General features: G+C 34.5%; 1 protein-coding gene across 11 annotated transcripts in view; it reads right to left on the reverse strand.

Moving 5' to 3' along the window:
- Window positions 1-22,318, reverse strand: part of RALYL (RALY RNA binding protein like) — a 687,764-nt gene that overhangs the window by 346,008 nt on the left and 319,438 nt on the right. For all 11 annotated transcript variants that reach the window (XM_082722639.1, XM_082722643.1, XM_082722638.1 and 8 more), the window contains one exon: window positions 18,431-18,709. In XM_082722639.1, coding sequence (XP_082578765.1) covers window positions 18,431-18,686 — 256 coding nt within the window. In that variant the 5' untranslated portion in view covers window positions 18,687-18,709. The remainder of the gene's footprint in view (window positions 1-18,430; window positions 18,710-22,318) is intronic.

Below are 22,318 nucleotides of genomic sequence, written 5' to 3' on the forward strand. Positions count from 1 at the left end.
ATCGATGTTAAAGAATTATAGCATTGCATTTGGTGAGATCATGATACTGTGGCTACATTTTCTATTAAAAATTGCATATACATGTATATATACATATATATGTGTGAAAATATTTGCTGACTAAATATGTCTGGGATTTGCTTTAAAACAATCCAGGGAGTAGGAAGGAAATGGTTGAGATATAGAAGAAACCAACATAGGTATGCAGTGTTGATTATTAAAATGGGATCATGTGTATATCTAGGTCATCAGACCATTCTCTTCACTTTTATATATACTTGAAAATTTCCAAACAAAAATGTAAGAAATTAAGCAAACTATGTGCAAAATTAAAATAATTATAACACAAAAAAATGAGGGGTTGATCAATAAACAAAGTATTATATAAACTCAGGATAATTTGAAAAGTAGTATGAAGGATAATTTTCATTAAAAAATACATCAAAGATGTCTGTTGCAATCTCTAGAATAATGCTACAAGAACAATAAAAGTATGTATAGCATACAAGCAAATAGAATAAGAAATAAAAAATAATGGATTAACCTAAAAAAGGCAAGAAATAAAAATGAACACGCAACACATGGAAAAAATAGGAAAAAAATAGCAAACTTACAAAGATAAATTCAAACAATAAGTAATTAAGTATGAATAGGTTATTAGAAGTAAAAGGCTATCAAGCTGTATTTTTAAAAAGCTTATATTTTGCTTGTAAGTATGCTATAAATATTAAGACACAAAATCCCTAAAATCAAAGGGATGAAAAAAGATCTATGATCCAAACATTAATTTATATTAAGTAAGTTAATTTATATTAAGATTAGACAACGTTTTGGGGTGCCTGGGTGGTTCAGGCATTAAGCAGCTGCCTTTGGCTCAGGTCATGATCCCAGGGTCCTGGGACTGAGCCCTGCATCAGGCTACCCACTCAGCAGGAAGCCTGCTTCTCTTTCTTCCACTCACCCTGCTTGTGTTCCCTCTCTCACTCTCTCTCCCTCTCTAAAGTAAATAAGTAAAATCTTAAAAAAAAATTAGACAATCTTTTATAAGACAGAAATAATTACTAGAGATAGAGTTATATCGTACTAATACAAAAATTAATCCATTAGAAAGATATAATTTCAAGTTTGTATTTAGCAAATACTATTGCTTCAAATATGTAAAGCAAAAATTAAAAGAACTAAAAAGCTGAGGAGATAAATATATAATATATAATTACAATCCACCTCTCTAAATAATTAATGGAAAAGAAGACAAAAATAATTTTTTATCATGTTTTAAAAAATGATACAATAAATCAGAAATTCAATTAGTGATTTTTGCCTGTTTGACACATAGAGAAGGCTATAGAAGAATAGCAGAATATATATGCTGTTTGTCACCTACACATGGAACAATTATGAAAACTGGCCATACACAGAGCAAAGAAAAAAAAAAAGGCCTCACTGAATTTTAATTAGTTTATTCTCTAGTTAGAATGAAATTAAGCTGAAGTCAATTATAAAAATTATAAATTCAATAACACACTTTCTGAATAACTAATAGGTCAAATAGAAATATCAATGTGAATTAGCAAATACTTATCAACTAATTGATTCTGAAAGCATGATGTGTTAGATCTTGCAGGATGAAGCTAAAGCTGTGCCCACAAAGAATTGTAGAATTCAATGCATTTTTTAAAAAATGAAAGGCTGAAAATCAATTACCTAAGTTTTTGTTCATGAAGTTATAGAAAGAATAGCAAACTAAGGCAAAATGAGTATCAGAAAAGAAACAATTAAGATAAGATTACAGAGTAATGAAACAAAAAGAAAGGTGCAACAAAGAAAATATACAAAGCCATAATTTAGTTATTTGAATAGATGAATAGTTAAGAAAATTAAGGAAAAATTAGCAACACTAAGATTAGAAAATGAAAAGAGTCACTTAAAGATCCTAATAATAATAAAATATGAGAATATTATGAACAGCTTTATGCCAATATCTTTGAAAATGAATATCAAATTACCAAATCCCTTGGAAAACTTATCTCTCCAAAACTGACACAAGAATAATTTTTAAAAATCTGAATAGTCCTCCTATGTCTATTAAAGCAACTGAATCTGTATTAAAGATATGGCCACAAAATACTCCCAACCCAAGGGGCATTATTAGTGAATTCTCCAAGTGTTTATAAAAAAATAACACAATTATGTGCAAACTGATCCTGAGAACATTATAAGAATGAATATTTCCCAAATTATTTAATGAAGCCAGTGGCTTCAATGGCAAAGTAGGTAAGAACAGAACAAGAAATAAAATTGCAAGCCAATCTCTAAATCTCCAACATAAACACAGAGGTAAAAATGAAACAAACAAACAAACAAAACAACAACAACAAAAAAAAACTAAAGAAAATGTGTTGCATTGATTTCAGGAGTGTGAAGCTGATTTAACATTAAAAGATCACTTGCAGTTTCTTCACATTAATAGGATAAAGAAGGAAAATCAAATATTCATTTTTACATAAACATAATGAAATGGATATAATTCAATAAAAATTAATAGCAAAGTATAAGAACTTCCTTAATGTGACAGGATATTTCCACAAAAACAAAATCCTATGATAAATGATAATAGCAAAATATCAACAGTTTTCTCATGTAATGAGAAAAACATATCTACTACCATTACTATTCTTCAATATTATTCTGGAGATACTAGCCAATCTAATAAAACAAGGAAAGAAAGGCATACATATTGGAAGATAAGAAATAAAACTCATGATTTGCAAAAGACATGGTTGTACACATAGAATAACTCCCCCAAAACAAACTGTTAGAATTAATAAATGAATTTAAAAGATGTTTGGATATATAAATAAATATGCCAGTAATGAGCAATTAAGAAATAAAATGTCTAAAATGGTACCATTTACAGGTGTATCAGTACTAATTCAATATCTTTATAGCATATATGTAATGTTATACATAAGTTGATATTAAAATTCTACATATAGCAACATATAAAATATACTATATATAATTATATATTATGTATATGTATACATATTAATACATAGTTATATATAATTTATACTATTTATTCTGTGTCCAAACTGACGTTTCATGACAGTGAGAAAAGAACAGTTTCTTCAAAAAAATGGAGTTAACTGGATATTCATGTGAAAATGACTGAATTTGTTCACTAATAGCACCACATGAAAAATTCAATTCCCAAAGTATTAAGAACTAAATGTAAGTAGTAAAATAAACCAAAAAAGCCCCTTAGGAGGAAATATAAGATGTCTTTATGACCACAGATGAAGTAATAAACATTTCTTCAACAGGACAGAAGGAACACAAACCATAATGGATATGAACGAAACCTTGGGGACTGGCAGCCTATGCTCTCCTCATATATGAGGAAATCAGAGCACAGAAAGGATTAATGCTTGTTTAGACTCAACACCTCTAAGAAGCTGAAAATATAGTACTGGGACTCCAGTTTTCTGAATTCATTTTTAGGTCTATGGCCATACCACCCTGAACGCGCCCGATCTCGTCTGAATTCATTTTTAGAAGGTTCTGAGAACCATTAAGCAATAAGACTTAAGAGGATGCACTTTTTTTTTTTTTACTTTTATTTTATTTTATTTTTATTTTTTTTTTAATTTTTTATTTTTTATAAACATATATTTTTATCCCCTGGGGTACAGGTCTGTGAATCACCAGGTTTACACACTTCACAGCACTCACCAAAGCACATGAACTAGAACGTATCATGCTTAGCGAAATAAGTCAAGCAGAGAAAGACAACTATCATATGATCTCCCTGATATGAGGAAGCGGTGATGCAACATGGAGGCTTAAGTGGGTAGGAGAAGAATAAATGAAACAAGATGGGATTGGGAGGGAGACAAACCATAAGTGACTCTTAATCTCATAAAACAAACTGAGGGTTGCTGGGGGGAGGGGGTTTGGAAGAGGATGCACTTTTACTTTCCTCTGGTTTTTATGACACTTTCTATGTCCTGGGCAATGGTCTAAGTATTTTACATATTCTGATGCATTTAATCTTCATAACAACTTAATGAGATGGGTCCTTCTATGATTATGCCTATTTTACAGATAGAGGAACAGTGCTGAGACCTAAGGAACTTGCCTCAAATCACATGGCTATTAAGTGGAGAGCTGGGATTCTAACACAGGAAGCGAGAGTCCAGAACCTGAACACCTGATCATCATCTTTCACAAGCACTGAAAGCTACAATTTCATTTTCTGTGTTTTTCATTTCAATTTAAATAAATTAGAAACCATGCTACCTAAAAATGTTCCTGAGGTTTACTATCCTAATTTTTTGCCACCTTTTTCAGATGGTTTCCAAACTCTTTACCTGCAAATCTACATTTCCCCAGAGCCCTTCTTTGAAAATTCTTACAATTCTGCATCCCATTTAAAAATTCCTGTAGCACTTGAGGTTGTGCATTATAATATGCTTTATCTTATATCTTCCACCTTCTATTGTACATTATTTCATATGTGCATATTTTATTCCATAACTGAAGTGATTAACTTAAAATACTTCTCCCTTTTATAGTACTCAGTCTGCCTTATATCATGCTCTATATTATATTTGCTACCTTCATTTGCATGTTACTTTATGTATACATATTTTACATCACAATTAGAATATTTTCTAAAGGTAGTCATTTATTATATTGTATGGTATTATCTTACTTTACTTTATTTTTATTTTATTTTGATGTGACATTGTGTTTCTATGTCCTCTTACAGCTTTATATTGGCAAACATCTAACACAATTCCACACAACAGTTGGAAGAATAAATGGTCATAAAGTATTCTGAAATTAATTCACATATGACTTTCTGACATTTTATTAACAAGTTTGAAGGATAATTTGAGGTACTGTATTTTATCTATCATTATGGTCACCTTTGCTCTAGGGAATAGGAACTAACAAGATCCTTCTAAGTGTCACTCAGGAGTATCCAGTGATGGCCTTAGTGAAGAAATTGATCATGAACAGTATTTACCACGGCTTTCACTAATTTACATTCAGTGACTGAGTTAAGTAAATAATTTTAGAGACATAAAGAAAATCCCTCAGACTTTCTGTCACACATGGGGCCATGTATTTCTCTGGCCAACAGACCATTGGTTCTATAATTTACTTTATCGTAGAAGTTTGCTAATTAGCATTTGTTTATAGCATATTAAGTAGCTCTGCTTAATTACTGAAAACCTGATATGTGTATTGTGCTTTGCAGTCCTCAGAGTGTTGTTTTTAATATTTATTATTTGAAAACAGTGGAGGATGGGGATGAAGATGGGAAGTAGAAGAGGAGGAAGACTTCCCAAACAATTAGCAGGTATTATATGTATACCCTCGATAGTAGAATTGAGGATAACTTACTTCAGGAACGCACGCTCTCTTTAACATTCAATACATTATAAGATTTCCTTATATGTAAAACAGGATTAATGAAATGAATTACCTAGCATCCATGAAGGATGATGGAAAGAGAGTTTTAAATAATCTCTCTGAAAGTTTGAGTGAAAATTACATATACCTAAAAATATCATTACTAAAATCTACTGGTTTAGAATGGCAGTGTATTTCTGTCAGCCACAGAAAAGAGTAAATACAATGAAATTACTAAATATTATCTCATAAGTAATTCTTTATCTTTTCACTCATGTATACCGTTTAAGACCCTTCACAGTCTTATAAACAGATTTTTAAAGATTTTTATTTATTTATTTATTGACAGACAGAGATCACAAGTGGGCGGAGAGGCAGGGAGAGAGAGAGGAAGGGAAACAGTCTTCCTGCCAAGCAGAGAGCCCTATGCGGGGCTCGATTCCAGGACGCTGGGATCATGACCTGAGCCGAAAGCAGAGGCTTTAACCCACTGAGCCACACAGGCACCCCTAACAGATTTTTAAAACCAAATATAATGGGCACCTAAATATAACATTGAGCACTTGATAATCACATTGAATACCTGGATGATATAAATTTTGCTGGGAAACTGGTTATTTAAAATACAGGGATGCATTAGACATTAGACATTAGACATTTCTTCAGTGGAAAAAGAAAGCTGGAATGGCACATAGTTTCCAAGGAAGAAAAATTTAAGGATTTACTAACAAATTTCAGCTGATTTAAAGGGTTAACTTATGACTTATACCTTGGGAAGCGCAAGTTTTGTCAAACTCAAGTTGAGAAAGTATGATGACACTATTCTCTTTGGTCACTGAGGCAAAGACTAAAATTTTTTCCTTACTTTTTTTTTTTTTTTGACAGAACAAATGGTAATACATTTATATAATGGTGCCTTGCTAAAAGTGTTCTTTATTACTGGCAGCATTCTTTGGATGTTTTCAACAAGATTTAGAAAGCCCCACAAGGTGTGTGCAGTTCTCAGAGGGATCTGCAAGAGAATACATTGTCCAGAATGATTATCTGTACTCATCATTTCAGCCCAGGCTGTCAGTCTGTCCCTAGTAGATGTTTGGGCATTGCATCTCATTTGTACCTGAAAGTATCTGCAGGAGAATACTACTTTTCAAAATGAAGTAGAACGGGTATAGTGACAGAACTAATGTATCTGTTAGAGAAACATCAACCAGGGATGTGGCAATTCTTACTTTCTTTGTTTTAACAAGCTTTGTAGTGGTACTGTTAAATAATAAATATTTATTTATTATCTGAATAGTCTCAGAACTGAGTATTTTTCACTTAGTACTTTTACAAGGCTTTCTTTTTCTTCGTAATTTCTAGTGGTGATCTCAAATGTTTGAATGGAAGGATTTAATGAAAAAAAAATCTCTAAAAGGCATTAAAGAGAAAGGTCTTGCAGCGCCTGGGTGGCTCAGTGGGTTAAAGCCTCTGCCTTCAGCTCAGGTCATGATCCCAGGGTCCTGGGATCGAGCCCCACATTGGGGTTTCTGCTTAGCGGAGAGCCTGCTTCCCCGGTACCCGCCCCCGCCCCCGTGCCTGCCTCTCTGCCTACTTGTGATCTTGTTCTGTCAAATAAATAAAATCTTAAAAAGAGAGAGAGAGAGAAAGGTCTTTAAGAAAAACAGTTGATTATTTTTTCTTTGTTTGAAATCAGTAAGCTCATAACATGTCAACTATGCAGACAGATCGATTTGTTTCCGGTGTTTGTATTTTTAAGGATTAAGACAAACGTGATATAAATGGTAAGCTACAGTCATAAACACATTATTATAATTGCTGGGGAAAGTTTATAGTAAGTTTTGTTTTCTGGACAACTGGAAAAGATCTATTTTTTCTAAATTATAAGTTATTTTCCAAAATAATTCAAACCATCGTTTTCATATAGTGTACTTTGTTTAAAACTATTACAATATAACATTTCTGAATCAATGAAGTTAATTTTGTTATAATTTCTCTAAAGTAGTGATTCTTAAACAGTAGTGATTTTGACCCTCAGTGGACATTTGATAGTATCTGGACACATTTTTGGTTGTCACTACTTGAAGGCAGGGCTACTGGCATCTGGTCAGTAGGAAGAGGTTAGGGTTGCTACTAAATATCCTACAATGTGGAGAGCTGGCTCCCAAAACAAAGGACCAAAGTTTCAGTACTCACAAATTTAGGAAACACTGTTCTAAAAACATACACAGCTATGTACGGTTCATCAGAAATTGCAAAATACCGGTACCATGTTACTTGATGACAGATAATTATATTACAGCATCAAAAAGGGAGTATAAAATATCCAGCAAGTAGCTTTTAACAATTGCACTAACTCTGAATGTAACTTTTATTCCAAGAAGACCTCATCTAATGCAATGTCCTGGCTAGAATAGAAAATTAATAGTGGGCAAATAAGTGAAGATGTAAATGAACATCTCAACAGTGAGAGGAAATTAATGTTCATATTAAATAGCATGCTGCCTAATTTACAATGTAACAACAGCAAGGGGTGCCTGGGTGGCTCGATTGGTCGGGCATCCAATTCTTCATTCACAACTGAGTTCATGATCTCAGGGCTGTGAGATTAAACCCCAAGGTGGTCTCCATACTGGCCATGTAGTCTGCTTAAGATTCTCTCTTTCCCTCTCCCTATGTCCCTCCCCCTTCTAAAAATGAATGAATGAATGATTGAATGAATGGGTGAATGAACAAATAAAGTGGAACAACAATTCAAGTAACAGTTAAACAAATAAAAGATATCCTTTTGAAGCCAATCTTCATTACACCGAACACAGTACTATAAGTATTTCTATACACTTGGGTTCACCAGTATGACATTCAAGACCCTTCACAGCCTGACATCAATCTTACCACTCACTACTCTTCTCCATGAGCCCACTTATTCATCCACAGGGCAGATCTTTCACTTCTGCCCAAATTAGCACTCCAGGTATAATGTTTCATCCACCTGGAATTATTTTTTCCATACCTGTCCATCCTTTCAACACTGATTTTAAATTTCTCCTAACATTGATTTTAAATTTCTCCTTTGCTCGAGTCATCTCTCACCACACCTGTAGTCACTTTAATTAATCTCTTCGCAGCAATTACAGACTCCATCATTCTATTCTGTTTGCACCACGTATTCCAAATCTGTTCAGAATCTCACAGCCAGAAAAAGTAGAGGATTTCTCTTAGCACTACAGACTGTGATATCTATGTACAAATTTTTACCACAAGGTGTATACCACATGGAGGCCAGGTTTCAAGCACTTTACAAACAGGAGTTCTGCCTTGCAGTCTGAACTAAGCACCACTATTTCTGTTTTACAGAAATGGATTCTTAGTGATTAACTTCTTCAAGTTACTCAACTACATGTGGCAAAGACGCTAACTGCTCACTGAAGATAACAACTTGCTTGCACGGCGGCTGATGGCAACAGCTGCCCAGTCGCACCTGCATCTGGCTGTGTTGGGGGCACATAAGCAGAGCGGAGGGGCACCGTTTCCAAGCTTGAGCTGCAAAGCTGCAGAGTCTCATCATCCCCCTCTTTTCACCCACCTGCCAAGTGGACTTCTTTCCCGGTCTATGGTAGCTACTCATGAAAAGATGTCAGAACTTCCCACTGCCTGGTCCCTGGATGAAAGGAGAATAGAGCCTCCCTGCCCATGACCCAGCCCATGTCATCTCCAGGATACTGACTGTATTATATGTGAGGAAGAAATACACTTCTATTAGATTAACTATTCAAATGTCAGTTTTCTCTGATACCGAGCCTGGCATCCTTTACCTAATATACTATGCAATATTTGACCTATGAGAAAGCTCAACTAAGTTGACAAGTCTACTTTAAGTACAAATGCATAGATAATAAGGACTGTACATTCAAGTTTGCCCTGGATTATACTGGTTTACACCTGATTTGACAGCATAATCATTAATAGCACCTCTTCTCACTTTCAGAAGTACCTTGGTTTAAATGGTAAATTGTAGTCGCTCTACTGATATATTGATATGAAAAGAACTGCTGGTAAGAATAAATAGTGAAAATAATTAGGGTCAGAATATGTGGTGCTTGATATACTGCACCACCATTTGTGTGATTTAAAGCAAGTTAGTTTCTGCAAGCCTCAGTTCCTAGCCAGCAGAATAGGCATAAATACTCATATTAGTTACCTCACAGTGCTGTTCTGAGGTTGAAAGAAGAGAATCTGTGCTAAAGAGCTTTGAGGATGGTGAGTGCTAGGCAAATATTTAACTATGAATAAGACAAAACTATGAGAGCATGCCATTTTAAGGACTGCAGTTTTACACAACTAGAATCCCTTTTTAAACCAATATATCATTTACTATAACCTTTGAATAAAATATATGCATTAATATTTTATACATTTAAGGACTAGATTATATTTAAAAAGAATTAAATCCAGCCTATTGAATAACTGCCTCTGGGGTGTCTGACTTTAGAGAGAATGAATACCTAGTTGCCTTACAAAAAGACCCCAGTGCCTTCTCTTTGGAGAAACCCCAAATTGGAACTGCTGGCTTTCCAGGAAACTTGTAAGTGCACCTTCTCCTTCTTTATCCTCCTCCTGCCCTTCCTCTTCCTTCTTCTTCTTCTTCCTGTCTCTTTCAATTGCTTTTTCAAAGGCAGGAAAAAGTCCTTAATGAAACCAACCTGTTCCTCCCACCATCCATCCACTCATCCATCCTATGTGCTATTTGCCATGGAAGAATCAATACTCCGCTAGGTGCTAAGAAGATTAATATAAACATACACAGTCCATACTATCAAGGAACTTAGCCTAGAGGAAGAAGAAATGGATGCCAGTTACAAATAGTAAATATAAAAACAAATTAGAAAAGAAAATATGTGCTAGAAAGGGAAGTAACACATTCCAACTATGTTTGAAGGATCAACGTTGGTTTCCTTAGAGTAATGATACATTTTTTAAAGACTTTATTTATTTATTTGACAGACAAAGATCACAAGTAGGCAGAGAGGCAGGCAGAGAGAGAGGAGGAAGCAGGCTGTCTTCCAAGCAGAGATCTTGATGCAGGGCTTGATCCCAGGACCCTGGGACCATGACCTGAACCAAAGGCAGAGACTTTAACCCACTGAGCCACCCAGGTGTCCCAGAGTAATGATATTTGATCTGAGATCTGAAGGATGAACAGTCAAGTGAAGTGGGGAAGTAAGGAAAGGTGGTGGGGAGCTTCGTAGCAAAGAACATTCCACACAACCAAGTGCTAAGGCCCAGGAGAAGGAAAGATAATTTGCTCAAAGAATTGAGAGAAGTCAATTCTCTCAGACGGCTGAGAGGGTAGTGATCAAAGTCTGCAGATGAGCCAGAAACAAATCACACGTAAACTTTAGGCCATAGCAAGGGTCTGTCTTTTTTCTGAGAACAATGAGAAATCATTGAGAGTTTTTATCAGAGGGTGACATCATTAGATTTGTATTTTGAGAAGATCACTCTGGATGCAAAATTGTAGCTGAGGATAAAAACACATTTGAAATCCATTACTCCTAAGGCATGCTTTGTATATTGTTACAAATGTTGGTCTGTTTTTCTTCTTTTCTCTTTCTCAAGATGGCTCTCCAATATCTTCCTTTCTACCACTACATTTCCATTACTTCCGTCATGATCGTGATTAAAAATATTCACCATTTATTCTTCTCCTACCCACTTAAGCCAAGATGGGATTGGGAGGGAGACAAACCATAAGTGACTCTTAATCTCACAAAACAAACTGAGGGTTGCTGGGGGGAGGGGGTTTGGGAGAAGGGGGTGGGATTATGGACATTGGGGAGGGTATGTTCTTTGGTGAGTGCTGTGAAGTGTGTAAACCTGGTGATTCACAGACCTGTACCCCTGGGGATAAAAATATATGTTTATAAAAAATAAAAAAATTAAAAAAAAATAAAAGGCAACATTAAACACACACACACACACACAAAATATTCACCAGGTTTCTTTTAAAATTAATAATCTATTCATCATGTTCCTTTTTGGGATTTCTTCAGCATTTGCAAGACATTTATGATGTAAGGAAATTAAGTTAATTCTCTATTTTACATATTCTTTTTCTAAGCTAGACTGCTTCTCAATGACAGGAACCTGTATTCAGGTTTCAAAGCAAGAATGATTTCTACAGATAAATCGTGTTTTTGTTTTGGGTTCTTCTTACTATTAATAACTGACTTCTTAAGTTCATATATCATTGTGCCTTTTGCAAGCTCATAAGAGTGAAATAATCTAAAAATAAAAAATACTTCACAAATATTTATTTATAACATGCATGAAATCAAGCCATTATAATCAGTAGGAATTTGCACTGATCTAGACTTAGTGTCCAACCTCTTTAATACAAAAGAACACTTTATGCATGACCTCTCATAAAAAAAATTGTCAATATTAGTCAATATTAAGCATTTAAAAAGTTTGTTTCACCTTTCACATAAGATGTTTGAGGAAAAAATTTCCAGTGACTAAATTCTGATTTAAAAATGTAACAAATATTTCCAGTATTAACAACTTAAAATCCAAATTCAATGAGGAGGATACATAAGTATTTTGCCTTTTAAAAGTTTAAATTTTATTGAGTAACCAAGCTGAGATACATTTTTATAAGATTTACTTTATAGAAATTGTATTTTTTACAAAAATTATTCAGAATAATTTCACAGCTGGATTCTGATTTTTTTAAGAATCCCAACTTACTTGAGCCAAACGGAATCTTTTTTTTTTTTTTTTTTTGCCACAGAAAGCTTAGAAATCCTCCATTACGTATCTAAGGCAGGAAGCCAGGGATAAAAAAGGGATATCATTTTTATATGTGGTGCAAAAAGATGTGTGCAAAAACTGAACATATATAAAAGCAACTAAGTTAAGTCATGGCCAAGTTTCCTTTTCTGTACAACACCCACACGGTATGCTGTGATTATCAGTTTTTGGAAGGCAGCAATACCAACAATCCATCTCCCCACTCAGTTCATTTATTTGAAATCCTTTAATGTGTTCAATTATCATAGCTCCAAACATATGATTAAGGGTATTTATCAGCTAAATATCCTCAGAAAGCTAACTGTGACCTGGGAATGAAGAGACATCAGTTGGGAAAGGAAGGGAGGGCTGATTTTGAAATATGTGTCACAGCCTGGGGACAGGGTCACATAGCACCAAAGTCTGATTGAGTTAACTTATTCAGAAATAGGAGGAATGGGAAAGGAAGGAAATGGGAGAGGAAGGAATCATGCCGACCTCACAGTTGGGTCTGGGACATAACCTTGATCATAGATTAAAAAAAGAAGAAGAAGAAGAAAAAGAAAAAGAAGAACTGGAGCCTTTTTTTTTTTTTTTCAGTTTGAAGAAATAAATATATTTGTTAGTTTTTGTTTAATTGCTCTGGAGTAATAAGTATACAGAAGTCTAAACAGAAGGAAAAAATACCATCTTAGATATTTGTTCATGTGCTATAAGGGAAATAACCTCAGGAAATAAACTTTGCATTCAATAAAATATATGTTGGGTTCATGAACATGTTGATAAAATGGATAGACCACTGATCTAATTCAGGACACCTTTTCCCTTGTTATGGTATGGAAATTAGAAATCTCTGCCAACAAAGTAAGAATAAAAAGTCCAAAAGAAGGAAGTTAATCAAAACTTTAGACTGTGACCTACTTTCAAAATCCAGATTAGAATTCCAATACTTTGAGCTCCAACTTCTGAGCTCCCCTAGTTATTCCATGCACTGTAATTTTGAGGTAGGATTCAGCAACTTTTAAAATAATTTCTCATTTTTATGAATTTGAAAAGAATATAAAATACATACTATTCAAAATTTCAATTCAGAATTTGATGGCAATTGCATGGTAAAAGATGTTTTCTCCAAAAGACACAAAGTTTTATAATACGGATATATGGAATTATTCACCTTAAATTTCAGGTGTACTAACATAGTTAACTGAGTAAAATCATCCTTCCTGGATCTATAATGTTTGACTTGCCAACAGTTTTACTAAAGACATACAATGAAACCTGGCAAGATAGATAAAATCATCTCTGCTACTCAGCTGAACAGATGGCCCGGGGTATAGAAGACATTAATATGGTAAGAAACTTAAACATTAAAGATAAAGTGTTTAATCTTTCATAAATGAGAGTTTTAAATATTAGAATCAATAAGAATATTTGCATATATGGGCTTGGAAGTTGGAAATCAGGAGTTTAAGGGAATTGACTTTAGGCCTCTGCTAAGAAAGTGGTCACTTTAGGAAGGCCATGGTCTCTACAGCGTAGACCTGGGGGATGAAGTAGTTTTGTAGAAAACACTTTGGACTTAGATTTTCAGAAGGCTTATTAGTGGGCTGCTTTTTACTGACCCCAATTTTTCTCCATAGATCCATTTTCAGCCAATAGTCTTCAGACTTTATATGTTCTCCTTGGGTCAGCTTATCCATTTCTATAGCTTTAACACCATCCATGCTAATGACACACAAATCTCTACTCAGTCCAAATCTTTCCTCTTAGTTTGGACCTGTGTATCCAAGATGATACTAGATACATATACATCCATCTCCTCAGGCATGCCCTTCAACCCTAACCTATATATTCCATCCTGCACTCACTATCTTACAGAAAAACCTTTTCTCTTAGGAAATCGTTCTCCATTCTCAACCCAGAACATGGGAATCATTCCTGATTCTTCTATCTCTGTCTGTCTCATCTACTGTGCCAACTAGTTATTTAATCTTACCTATTTAATCCTACCTATTTTTCCTCATTTTCCTCTCTTCACTTCCATAATTTCCATTCCTCTTTCAGTAGTTTCCCATTACATGTCCCATTTCCAGTTTTATATCACACTAATCCATCCATCAAACAGTTGATGGATTATTTTTTCAGTAAAAGACAATTCAACACCTGCTTTCCAAGTTAAAATCTTCCAGTGTCGAAACAGCCACTCATATTTCATTTATTAAATGTTAGGTTTCATCACATTCATAGCCTATTCTCAGTTTAAGGGTATATTTATAACCTCCATAGAACTATAAAAACTCACCTATTCTATAGAATGTTCAGTTTTTTTCTGGTACTACTGACATTTATTTTTTTTTAATATTTTATTTATTTATTTGACACAGAGAGAGAGAGTACAAGTAGGCAAAGAGGCAGGCAGAGAGAGAAGGTGAAGCAGGCTCCCTGCTGAGCAGAGAGTCCGATGCGGGACTCAATCCCAGGACCCTGAGATCAGATCTGAGCCGAAGGCAGAGGCTTAACCCACTGAGCCACCCAGGCACCCCTTGACATTTAATCTCTAAATTTTATATAAAGAATTTTGAATACATAGTGATATGAAAAGATCATTTCTGTTTAGAAGAGTTATTGTAACTATGTATTGAGAGCAAATAAGATAATATAGTACTGGCCCAATGGAAGGCTTCATCACTGTTAATTTTCTTCTCATTCTAAGAGAAAGAAGAATACTTTACACAAGTTATGGTACATGAAGCTAATAGCAGTTTCATATGATGGTGTTCTGTTATTTGATCCATCATCAATTCACTTCAATTTAAGGGCTTATAGAGCTTGGTGGGGCCTGCAAATCATAAAGGGTTTATTTGAAGTCAAAAACTTAATGAAGAAAAGTGATTTACCTAAACCTAAATTTTGCTGGTCAGTAAAAATAAAGGTACAATATTTAAAGTCAGAAATGGATAGACTTCCTGGAAAACTGAGTCTTCTTTAGGACTTGGCTGGGAAACTTCCTCTCTATAAGGGACAATTGGAAGACTTGCCTGAATTTCCAGCAATATGGTTTTAGAAAAACCATAGACACTTGACCTGAAGAGCAATCTTACTAACCATTATAAAGCATATGCTTTGTATGAAAAGATGTACACTTTATTTTATTTTACTTTTTTTTAAAGATTTTATTTATTTATTTGACAGATGGAGATCACAAGCAGGCAGAGAAGCAGGCTCCCTGCTGAGCAGAGAGCCCAATGTGGGGCTTTGATCCCAGGACCCTGGGATCATGACCTGAGCCAAAGGCAGAGGCTTTAACCCACTGAGCCACCCAGGAGCCCCAAGATGTACACTTTAGACTCAAGTAGTGTGAAAGACTAGATTTCAGCTGAAAGAATAAAGTTTTTAACTTGGATTCAGGCAGAAAGGGTGATTATGGCTGATCAAGATATATGCTCCAGAGATTAACCTGAGGACACAACAAAGAGAGGATCTGAGACAAATGACTAAGAATGAGAAATGGTATCTTATTAGAAGCACAATTTAATTCTGTGGCTCTCAAAGAGTAGTGATTTGGTGTCATCATTTTTTTCCTTGGGTTTTTCTAAGTTAGCCACAAAATTTTTAGTATTGATGTTCTCTTTATCAATTACATTCTTCTCAATAGGAGAGTAATCAACTGAACAGTAGGAGGAAATGGGATTCTGGAAAATTAGCTACAGTTCATTACTAAGTGAAGAATGTGCAACTATTGATTTCAGGGTCATGAGCTGGAGTGCTATGTTGGGTGCAGAGATCACTTAAAAAAATAAAGTTCATTAGTAAGTGGATTGGACCTTTAATTGGCCATACATTGATAATGAATTTTTTAAAAAATAATAATTAAAACATTTCTGCAAGTATGTGTTAGTTTCGTAACAATCAGGATATAGGCAATAAATGGGTATTTCTCTAACATTGGCTAGAATGTGGCCTTGAAATAAGAATTTCAACTTAGAAAAACAAAAGTTGTCAGAAAATTTTCATTTCAAGGTAAATAAGCAGAATGGAGACATTAAGGGAAATAAAAAAAGAACAAATAAAAAATTTGTCAATGTCTTTTGGAAAGCTTTACCTTTCTTTAAAATACAAAAGAAATGAATTAGAGAAAGGTAAATAAAAACTATATTCCTATATATAAGTGATTATTTGTGGGTCTGTAGCAAGCAAACACTTATGTAAAAATCGTCCCCACCCCACCCCTGAAGACTATCACCTCAGACTTCACTCTTATTTTATTGAATTCTATGGCTTCCCAAACAGTTTTCATAACTACGTTATGTGACTTACTAGTATAATGTCCTTAACACTCTTCTAACTTGGATTGTCTATGCTTTTAGCTTCTTTCTTTTTTTTTTTTTTTTTTGCCTTTTTTTTTAGCTTATTTCCTTTATATGCTCCTTCATCTTTATGTCTGTGGACATAATAGAGATACATCATAAATTATGTAATCCCAGGTACTGATGAAGGCTATGAAAAAAATACATAAAGTACTATAATGAAATGGATAATGCAGGCAAGAGGGCAGAAGACTAGGTAAGTTGGTCAGGAAAAGCCTCTCCGGGGAAGGAAAATTTGAGTACAGCACATAATCAAATAGGGAACAATAAATTAGCAAAGATCTGTCTTCTGAGCAGAAGGAATAGCAAGTCCAAAGCCTCTGAAGTAAAAACAATCTTGGAACGTTTGAGGCATAGCAAGATGGCCAGGATTACTGACACGGTACACAAAGACAGAGAGAAGGAGATGAACTTGAAGATGTGTGAGGTATTTGAGGTGTAGTATAGAATATAAATCTCACCCTGGGTGAAATGGAAAAGCATTAGATTTTTTTTAAGAGCATGTTAATGGCATCGTCACATTTATGTTTTTTTGTTTTATTTTATTTATTTATTTGACAGACAGAGATCACAAGCAGGCAGAGAGGCAGGCGGAGAGAGAGAGGGAAGCAGGCTCCCCGCTGAGCAGAGAGCTGGATGTGGGGCTCGATCCCAAGACCCCAAGATCATGACCCGAGCCGAAGGCAGAGGCTTTAATCCACTGAGGCCCAGGTGCCCCCACATTTATGTTTTTAAAGGGACACTGGTGAGAGTGGAAAGAAGCAGACCTGTTAGGTGGTTACTTCAGCAGCCTAGCTGAGGCATAATGGTGGCCTGGATGAGATGGCTACTGGCAGATCTAAAAGATGATTGGGTTTGGGATATATCGAAGGCAAGAAACATGATGATAGATTATATCTGCAGTGTGGAGAGAAAAGAAGAATCAGAGTTGACACCTCAGTGTTTGTTTGAAAAATTGATTAAGTGAGGGTTCCAGTTACTGTGATGCAGAAGCCTGGGAATGAAGGGAAATTGAGGATGTGAAAAATCAAAAGGGTTTTGTTCTGGGCATATGATGCCGAGAGAAAATGTTGTATAATCAACTTAAAATACGAATCTGGACAGGAGAAGAGGTATACATTAAGGGATCAGTGGTGTCTTAATTATGTTTTTTTCTCTTGTAGAAAAATAGACTAATTTTTATTTTTTAATCCACAGATTTATTATAAAGTATTTCCTCCTAATAATTTGCATTTTACTTCAGACTATATTCTTTTCTCTCCTTTGAAAAAAACCTATATATTTCTTGAATATTAGATAAAAATTTGATCATGACTGAACAGGCATGACATACAAGATTCTGGACTAGATAAGAAAGAGTGGGTTATATTCCTTTTCCAGTTCTCGATTAACTTCTTATTGCTATTTTCTATCTCTTCTCTTCAAACAATAAAAACAGAAAATTACGAAAATATGCTAACCCTCAGAGCAAATGCTAAAAGTATAAAAGACAGAGTTATCTTTTTGCTTAGCATAGTGTTTCCTGGAAGACAGGTACCGTTTCAAGTCAAATAAAGTAAAATATGATGCATATTTTTTCATTTTCCTGGACTCTTAGGCTTGGTGGAGGGAACACGTCCTACAACACGGACTTGATCTCAAGTCTGTAAACTGGCAGAAAAAATAAGAAACACGTAAAACAATACAAAAACATGAAAGTAATATAAATTACCAATATGCAAACGCTCTACCTGGTTAAATAAGAGACAGATATTATGGGAGTGCTGGCTTTGTCACAGCTAAATTGTATGCAGATATGCGCAAAGACGGGAACACTAATGTGAAAGCCATATGTGAGCACGACTTACCAAGTGGTTGGCCGGCAATGATCCTGGCATTTTCTCCAGCCACTGCCGCTCTTGCGTGTCGCTCACTCATGTACTGTACAAATGCATAACCCTTGTGAACTGAGCATCCAACTATTTTTCCATACTTTGAGAAAATGGCTTCAATGTCAACTTTCTTGACAATGGCTGTATTTAGATTGCCGATGAAAACTCGGGAGTTGATGGACTTGGGGTCATTCTTATTGGTGACATTGCTGGTCTGTGTTTTGCCAGTCATGGTTGGCTCACCTTGTTTTAATCCTTAAACAAACAAACAGAAATAATCAAAAGGAAAAGAATTAGGTTGGATGGATATTACCAATATTTAACATTTTTCAACAGTGTACCAGGTAATCTCAAATCCCTAATTACCGCTGATTTTCTTGAGAAGAAAATTTAGAAATATAAAAGATGAACACTACATTACAAAATGAAGAAAACACTTATAAACACTTGGCGTATAGTTATAAATGGATTCCTGATTTATTTATCCAAAATCCAGCCTCACATAATGATGAAACCTTTTGTAGTTGTTTGTATTTTTAAATCAATCAATTTTTCAGAAGGAAGTCTGAGGAATAAGCCACCTGAAATTGTTAGCACATGCATTTTTAGCTCTACATTTTCCATAAAATGCACATATATTGGATCTTTCATTATCAGAAACTTTTTATCAGAAACTAACAATTCTTTCCACTAAATGCTGTAGGAGTGAAAAAAGGTTTAAAAATTTATTTAAAAATTTAACATAAGAAAAATGTAATTGCGTAAGTAAGGGATTTAACCAGAGTTAATTCTGTACATTGTCTTAATGGATCCAATTTCATATATTGGTTAAAAAAAAAAAAAAAGACAACATGTGTACCTAGTTTTCATCAATGATCAGCAAATTAGTAGACTGGCATCTGTGTTGAAATTTCTATTCTCAAACTCATTTTTAATTCATTTAACTAACAGCTCCTATGTTGCCCAAGGACTGCCAGTATTTCTAAAAACTGTTTTCTGAGCTTGGCAGAGTATTTAATTGTGCTTAATTAAACTCAATGAAACTTTTATTTCTAAGTACTCCAGCACTTGCAGACTTATTTTTGTAAGGTTTTAAAAATTCATTCATTCATTCGTTTATCCAACAATATTTATTAAGCACCTTTTTTTCTTTCTCTCTCTCTTTCCTCCCTCCCTCCTCCTTCCTTCCTTCCTTCCCTCCTTTTCCTTCCTTCCTTTCATCCTTCCATTTTTCCCTTCCCTGCTTCCCCCTTCTCCTCTCCCTCCCTCCCTTCTTTCCTTATTTCTTTTGTTTTTGGCCAGACATTTTCTTCTAAAGTGACTACCACTTTAAAAAAACTAATATGGTGAAACTAAAATTTCAACAAGTATACAATCTCTGGCATTGATGATCATTGTTAAACATTAGCTAATTAATACATTTTATCAGTGCTATATATAGATAGATAGATACAGATATATATATACACATACATATCTATATACATTTATATACTTTCATATGAATAATCTCTTTTAAAACCTTATAGCTATAAAAACAATAAATACATCTTTTTAAAAAATAATTTTAAATAATATTTTCAAGTTGAGCATTAAAGTGATAGAAATCTTAAACGCATATAAATTGAATATATTTGAAAATTTATTGACTAAACCAGATACTTCTGAAATCAAGAGCAATGAATAACATAAAAATGATTCAAATTAGGTTGTTAATGATCATATTTTGGATTATTAAAATTTTACTAAATAGTCAAAATTATATATAACCCTTTATAATGAAGTTTGAGTTCATAAACATTTAGATATTCCATAAAAAGTAATAGTATGGCATCATTCAAATCAAGGATTATGTTGCTTTCTTGTTTTGTTTCAGTTTAGCTAGACTTGAGTGGTTGCTTTAGGAATTATTCAGGGTTAGGGTTAAAAGAAAGGAAAGCTGGTAATTTTGTTTTTGCAACTTGAGTTATTGCATATCTCAAGACAAATGCTCTGAGAATCAACTGGATACAGAAAAGTCAAGGTGTACATATGTATTTTAAACAAATGACTAGCTACCTCATATAATTTCATGTATTTTAATCACACTGAAAGGGAAAACTAAAGATCCATTTTGGGGGCTCCAGAATCCATAGTTACCTTTCTTACCACTCCAGGCCAACATGAGTAATGCAATCCATAGAAATACTCTTATTTCCTTTTTGCTCTTATGTAATCAATGTTTTTAGAAATATAGTAGATTTACTTTCAATAATAAACCATGACTATGGTTGATGCTTTATTTCCTAAAGAGGGATGAACTGGTTAAAATGCAAACTCAAGAACTGTTTGAGTGGGTCAGACCCATGGCTGACAGAGCCCAGTGGTCTCTCTTTGATAATGACCCTGAGTCAAATTTAAGATGAAGGCACAGCTATCCTAGAATTCTACATGCTCTCTCTGACTGCATCTGTTTGTTCTATGTAAATGATTTTCAAAGCTGTAACTCCAAATTGCCAATTGTGTAATTCTTCTTATTGATTCTTCATCACCTTATAGTCTGTATGTGTCTACTCTCTCACACAAGATTACTTGCCAGTTTCTATCGGCATTTATAATGACAAAGTTTTGTCACAGTGTTGTACATTGACATTTCAACATTCTGCAAAATTGTCTTAATTCATAGTATAATATTTAGCTTGTACTTCTATATTACATGAATCCTCAATCAGTCGAAGGACTTCACTTTCAGACATGATAGAATAACAGGGGTTTTAACCTTCCTGACTCCAAAAACTAGAAAATCAGGTTAATATAGACGAAACAACTGTTTTCAGACATTAAACCACAGGCATCGCAGAGCCATGACATCTAAGAGAAAAGGAACATATTTCAGGTCATAGAGCTGCGATATGTGTCTATGTGTAATGTGTTCGCATACGTGTGACTGAAAGCAGAGACAGCTACCTTACTGAGTTGAGGCAATAGAAATCAGAGCTCAGGGAGTCTGACAAACCAGGAAATTGTGAGGCAGATTTCTAGAAAGAAGAGAGTTATTCAGACTACTCCACTTGTCTTCAGGATCTTTTGAGTCTATGTTGGTTCCTAGAATATGCATGCAAAAGTTCAGCTTCTATGAGGTTGGTTAAAAACTTATTGGAAAGCTGTCAGTTACCAGACCCATAAAAGGCTGATAATCATTTAAGTTCCTACCAGCAACAGTAGAGTGTCCAAACCGGCCCCCTGGAGCATTACATTCAGACACCAGATAAGTGATCCCCTATAGTAAAAGGTACTCCGCGACTACCTTAAAAGAACTTAAAAACAAGTCTCAAGATGATCGAACTAAACCAAAAACAATCCAAAGGTTTACCAGAGCAAAGCACAATACTTATTTAAAAAAAACTCACACAACACAAAATACAAAATCTTTAGCATTCAAGAAAAAATTCCTAGAGATCCCATGAATTGAAAAGTGTGACCCATAACCAGGAGAAAAATTAATGATATAAAAAAAGAATTAAAGGAATGTCTACACTCTTAATCTCAGGAAATGAACTGAGGGTTACTGGGCGGGGGGCGTGGAGGGAGAGGGTATTTGGGTTATGAACATTGGGGAGGGTATGTGCTATGGTGAGTGCTGTGAATTGTGTAAGACATCTGATGATTCACAGACCTGGGACCCTGAAGCAAATAATACATTATATATGTTAACAAAGGAACGTCTACAGATGAAAACTAGATCTAAAATTAAAAATACATACTTAATGGATATTATAGGTGATAAGACTCTGCAGAAAACAGATTTGTGAATTTGAAGTTATGGAAATAGTGAATATCCAAGATGTATTATAGAGATAAAACGCTAAGAAAAAAAGCTGAGCA

Source organism: Mustela nivalis (genome assembly GCF_964662115.1).
Source record: "Mustela nivalis genome assembly, chromosome: 2".
In the NCBI taxonomy this organism is placed as follows: Eukaryota; Metazoa; Chordata; class Mammalia; order Carnivora; family Mustelidae; genus Mustela; species Mustela nivalis.